This window comes from Salvia splendens, chromosome 19, assembly GCF_004379255.2.
Source record: "Salvia splendens isolate huo1 chromosome 19, SspV2, whole genome shotgun sequence".
NCBI classification, from domain to species: Eukaryota; Viridiplantae; Streptophyta; class Magnoliopsida; order Lamiales; family Lamiaceae; genus Salvia; species Salvia splendens.
This window is the reverse complement of record NC_056050.1, coordinates 7587487-7593529: the sequence shown is the minus strand read 5'-3', so window position 1 is coordinate 7593529 and position 6043 is coordinate 7587487. Positions and strand designations below refer to the sequence as shown.

Sequence of the window (6043 nt, the reverse complement as noted above, 5' to 3'; positions counted from 1 at the left end):
CAATTCATCATTGGGTTTTGTTTACTTTTTCTTTATGTTTTGTACTTTAATTTGTAGTTTTTGCTATTTGTCTATAAGTAGCTTAACTATAAGACTTCTTTGGATGTGTTAGTAACTTTTATTGATTTATAAAATTCCGTTTTGCTATTTAATATCAGTTTTGTTCTTACTTCGTTTCTTCCCTAAGTTGTTAGATAATGCTTCACGTTTGAGTGACACATTCTGTGATGATTTAATATAACTTGTTACATAATCGTGAGAGGAGGTTGGCGAATTAGGTCAACTTAGCAGACACTACAATTAGCTTCCCTTAAAGCGGCACTGTTAATTGAGAGTGGGGACTTTTCAAGAGTCTTAGGAGCTTTTGGGAGTTACAGATCTAGGATTGACAACCCTAGTGTTAGTAAACTAACCTTGTGCCGCATGGGCAAAACTTAGGTGACTCGTTCTATCGAAGTATGAACTGTGCTAGGATGTTGTAGTTGGAATTTGTATAATCATAATTGTGAAACCACTATTCTTGGAATTCCACCATTTGCCTAATTTATTTGCTTTATATTATTTGTGTTTACTTAGTTAAACCAAATCTCTTGTTTCTCTAGATAGTATATGACGCTTAATACATGATAGTCAGTTGCAATTATATTCCCCCTATTCGATATCGCGGTACTGACCTTTAGCTATACTAGATCTACCATGTATACTTGCAGGTATTTTTAGTGCTATTAAAAAGTGCATCAAGTTTTTGGCGCCTGATAAGGCTCGTTTCATGCATCTATTTTGGGTATAAATTCTGTGTTTTCTACAATGCTAACGCGTATTTATAAGTCCAGGTGCGTGAATAATCTACTAGACATAGGAACAAAGATTAATCACCAAGGCAGAGGAAATAGAAGAGAAAAAGTGAAGAAAAAGAGCAAAATCCTCAAGGGCACAAATGTCAAATCACGAAGTCCATTACCCTAGGGATTTGAGCCACGCCTATAAATACAAGGAATCTTGCGAAAAAGGGAGGCTCTTAGTTAGAAAAATTCCTTAGGTGTTTCGGCTCACTCTTCATCTTCACTCACTTAGCTCACGCATTTGGTTTCATATGGGGAATCCTGGGTAGTGTAGCGTGGAATGTTTGCTCAGTTGGAAGTGTAACACCGTCCTGATAAGGACGAAGAAACAATTTTAATTTTACGCACGTACTTTCTCTCGCCGACTTCCTTGCCAGAAGTTCGGCGACTGTTTTGTGACTCACTTCGATGTTTTTATGGTTAATCTAGTTCCATTTCTCGATTTCACTCTGATTTGTGATGTTTTGTGTTTACTTTACTGATTTGGATGCTTTTCGCAATTGAATGTTCGTTTGAAGTTGAGATCGGAGAGATCTAAGTGGTTTTGTTGGTTGTTGGTTTGAATCGGAGTTGGAGGTTATGGATCTGAGTTTTGTTGGTGTTGAATCTGATGGATCTAATGTAGATTTCCTTTTTAATGTTTAAATCTGAGTACGTACTTTTGGATCTGCATGGAGTTGTCTGTTATTGTTGATTTGCTTGACCTGGTAGATTAGATCTGGTGATATTTAGCTTAATCGTTTTGTTTAACGTTCGATTTGAAGTATGCTCTGTTTCTATGCTCTATTTTGTTTTATTTTGTGTTCGTTTGCTGAAGAAAAGATGAAGTCGATTGGTAGTTATAGTCGAGTTTGCTTTAGTTTGTTAGTTGCAGCTTTCTGTTAGTAGCCAGTTAGGGAAATCTGTTTTGTCGTTTACTTTTGCATGCCTTGTGTCTAGCTATTTTAGGGAACTCATTTGCTTGACCCAGGAAATTTGGTGAATGATCCAAAGTTAAATTCAGGTTCGAATCATGCATGCATTTATATTTTACGCATTTTCCATTCTCTGGACCCAGTAGATAGAATAGATTAGGTTTAATTTCCCAGGTCTAGTAGTTAAAACTCAACCCTCTCATTACGTGGCAGCAACCGAACCTTCCAAAGTTCTCTTAATGCATTCTAACCCTTCCATCCTCGTGGATTCGATCCCGACTTCCCTATACTAGCCAATAGTATAGATGGTTGAGGTTTTGAAGCGGGGGATTATTGTGACAACGACTGCATATCCGAAGGTTCCACAATCTCCTAGACCCTATGCTCTAGTGAATCCTTTGGACCTAGGGGTTTGTAAACCACAGGTGCAAACAAAAAAAAAATCACTTCGTCCCACGCGAGCTTCAAATGGCGTCGTTGCCGGGGATGGATGGCGTTGTTTACGTTTGCATTTAGAGATTTTTGGCGTACATAATTTTAATTTGTTGTTTTTCGTTTTCTTTTCAGTTTATGAGCAGAGGTACAAGGTCTGGACACTGGAATAACTCATTTGGTTGGAAAGACGCTCAAATTAGTTGGCAGATCAAGAAAATAGTCTCCCCTGTTACTACTCGATCTGGGTTAACAACAAGAGATCTAGTCCAGCTGAGTTCAGAAAGTGTCGACGACCTAGTCCCACCCATCAAGGAGGAAGTCAAGTCGACTGCAGACTCAGACGAAGAAGGAACCGTCAGAATGGCGGCTAAACCAGACAACGATCCAGAGATCGGCTCGCTCAATGCTCATTTGAACGGCGAGCAGGCGCAAGCAATAGTGATCACCCCAGCTCATAGATTGATAGACATCAAGACCAATGTACAGGCCGTAATGCCACACTTCTATGGCCGTAAGATAGAATGTCCCTACGAGTTCCTACACGAGTTTTGCAAACTCTGCAGCATTCAGAAAAGGCCGCCCAACTCGATCGAGGAAGATTATAGGCTACGTACTCTTCCTTTCGCACTGAAGGGAGAGGCGAATACTTGGCTACTGAGGCTGCCGGCAAACTCTATAAGCTCATGGGAGGATTTCAGGCTACTGTTCTTGGACTACTTTTTCCCGTCGAATAAGACAAATGCAATTAAGAAGGAGATTCTGGCATGTCGACGGGATTATGATGAGTCTCTGAGCCAGTATTGGTCACGTTTCAAGGGATTGATCGATTCATGCCCCAACAATCGGATGTGCGAAGCAGAGGTCTACAACATTTTCTATGAAGGGACGAATCCAGAATCCAAGGATTTACTGAACTCTTCAAGCAGGGGGAATTTCACAAAGAAGCGAGTAAGCGAGGCCAGAAAGATCTTAGGAAGGCTAATCGATGCTAAGAAGGCGTACAACTCACCTCGCACCATCCTTAAGAGGGGGAGTGTAGAAGCAGTGAACGTGCAAAGTGAAGACCGGATAGATGCAAGGATAGATAAGCTGGAGAAAGCAATTCTGATTGCCTTAGGGAAGAACAATTCCTCGGCAGGCGAGAAGATCAAGCAAATGCCAGGTCCAGAGGAAATATACCAGTGCTATGGTCAGCAAAGCGAGGGAGATATCCAAGCTTAGGCGAATGCCACGGGGAGCTGGAATCCTAATGGAAGTTGGAACCCAGGCATGTAAAGGGATGCTCCCTGGAGGGATCACCCAAACTTCAGATGGTCCGACAATGATCCGAACTTGCCACCCCAACAACAGAGCAACAACTATTCAAACCCTCAGGAGCGACAATCAAACTGGGTAAACAGAAATCAAGAAGGGAACAATTGGGGCAATCGGCAGCAAAATGACCATCCTAACTGGGCGAACAGAAATCAGAGCAACCCAGCAAGTTCATACGTGCCGCCACATCAGAGGAATTACCAAGGCAACACTCAGAATTCTCAGCCCAACCATCAAGGTCACCAAGGGCAGAACCCACAATACAACAACCCAGGAGGTATAGGAAACTTCCGCCCGAATCAGGGGCATGGCCCAAACCACCCTCAAGGGCTGAATACCAGCCAGCAGAGCTCAAGACAGCTGAAAAGCATTGACGAATTGGTGACTGATATGGTGAACTCACAGCAGCACATTTAGAACAACATGCAGTCCAACAATGACGTGGTGCATAAGCTTCAGGATGCGCAAACTGAGCAGAAGGCAGCTATGGACTTGTTAGCGAAGCAGCTATCCCAGATCACGACTTCTTTGAGTGAGATGCGCGGGAACGAATGAAGGATTCCTGCCTCGGTGCAACCACCGGATAGGGGGAACATCAGCCAGATCACCCTAAGATCTGGGCGAGAATATGACGGTCCAAGTACGAAGGAAGATGAATGGTCGACTCCAACTCCACCGGATAAGAAAACCGAAACAGGGGAGGTTGAAACAGGGGAAGTCAGAACAGAGGATGACAACCAGAGCAGAAACGGTAAAAGACCAGAACCCCAAGAAGTTGATCAACACTTCTTGGGCCCAAGAGTTGAGGTAGAGATAGAAGAAATCAGGAGAGAGGCTGGAGAGTCTTCCAAGGGAGACAGTAGCAACAAAGAAAGGCAGGTGAAACCCTTTCCCTACAAAGGGGAACTTAAGAAGAAAAAGGAGGATCCAGCGGACTTCATGGAAATTTTTGGGAAGTTGGAAATTAATCTGACGTTTCTCCAAGCTTTAAAGCTGCCCATCTTCAGCAAGTTTATCAAGGAGTTTATCGCCGGGAAGACTAAACCCAGCGGCAAAATAGTGATTGGAGAAACCGTATCGGCAGTGATTTAGAAGAGAAGAATGCCCTCCAAGCGTACTGATCCAGGTATGTTCACTCTCCCCATTTCGATTGGGAACATTAAAGTCGAGCATGCTTTGTGTGATCTAGGTGCATCAATAAATGTTTTACCGCTTTCCCTTTATAAGAAACTGGAAGGAGTGAGAATGGTTGATACGAAGGTGGTAATTCAATTAGCTGATAGGTTGTGCATCAGTCCCGAGGGTGTGTTAGAGAATGTAATAGTCAAAGTGCATGATTTTCTATACCCTGCTGATTTCCATGTTATAAAGATGAGTGAGTACCAGTCTGCTGAGTCTAGCGGAGTGCTTTTAGGAAGACCATTTTTACGCACCGCTAAGACAATCATTGATGTTTTTGATGGAACTATTTGCTTAGATTATCATGGACAGAAGTTTATTTTTAACATAGATGAGGTTATGAAGAAGCCACTGGACATAGAAATGTGCATGTTGTAGATGTAATTAACCCCCTGGTCCAAAAATTTCTTGAGACTGAATTGATGCAGGAACAGGTGGAAAATTCTGAGTTAAGTCACTTCATTGACAAGGAGGTGGCCAATTGGTGCGAGGCCGTAAACACACTGGGAATGACAGATGAAGAGTTAGCAGAGGCACTTCTGGAATTCTGTAAAAGTCCTGAATCTGCCAGGTCTAAGGAATTAGCATGTGTGTCTAATGTGGAAAATTTTCTTGGACCTGAAGGATTAATCACCAAGGAGGCAAAGAAGAATCCACTACCTCAGGAGACAAGTTCAACAAAGAATGAACTGAAGACATTGCCCCCAGGCCTAAGGTATGCTTATTTGGAGGAGAACGAGATGTTCCCGATGATCATTAACAACAACCTAACCGGGGAGCAAGAAACAGAATTACTAAAAGTACTCAGGAGGAACAAGAAAGCCATAGGATGGACTCCGTCAGACCTGGTGGGAATCAGTCTTGACCTCTGCATGCACCATATTTGCTTGGAGGAAGGAGCGAAACCCCACTGAGACCCACAGAGAAAGTTGAACCCGGATATGAGAGAAGAGGTCTTGAAGGAAGTGCTCAAGCTGCTGTCATTAGGTATCATATACTCGATTCCCGACAATAAGTGGGTAAGCCCAGTCCATATGGTACCAAAGAAGTCGGGGATCCAAGTGGTGACAAATGAGAAAAATGAATTGGTACACACAAGGTTAGTAATCGGTTGGCGGATGTGCATCGATTATCGGAAACTGAATGAGGCCACGCGGAAGGACTATTTCCCATTGCTATTTATAGACCAAATGTTGGAGAGATTGGCAGGCAAGAAGTTTTTCTATTTTCTGGATTGATATAGCGGATACTTCCAGATTTACGTCAATCCAGAAGATCAGGAAAAGACGACCTTCACGTAGAGATGCCCACGGTTCGAAAACCGGCGGTTCCGGTTCGGAACCGCCGGTTCCGGTTTTG

At 42.9% G+C, this 6043-nt stretch overlaps 1 protein-coding gene across 1 annotated transcript; it reads left to right on the top strand.

Moving 5' to 3' along the window:
• Positions 1 to 4606: 4606 nt before the first annotated feature.
• On the top strand, positions 4607 to 5598 carry LOC121778955. The gene is made up of 2 exons (XM_042176330.1): positions 4607 to 5020; positions 5113 to 5598. The coding sequence occupies exons 1-2, from the start codon at positions 4607 to 4609 to the stop codon at positions 5596 to 5598; spliced, it is 900 nt and encodes a 299-aa protein (XP_042032264.1).
• Positions 5599 to 6043: the final 445 nt, after the last annotated feature.

Excerpts from the sequence above, each read along its gene's own strand:
- LOC121778955 (XM_042176330.1), top strand. The coding sequence starts at position 4,607 with ATGCCCTCCAAGCGTACTGATCCAGGTATGTTCACTCTCCCCATTTCG. Across the intron at positions 5,021-5,112 it reads TTATTTTTAACATAGATGAG|GAACAGGTGGAAAATTCTGA; the intron begins GTTATGAAGAAG and ends GAATTGATGCAG.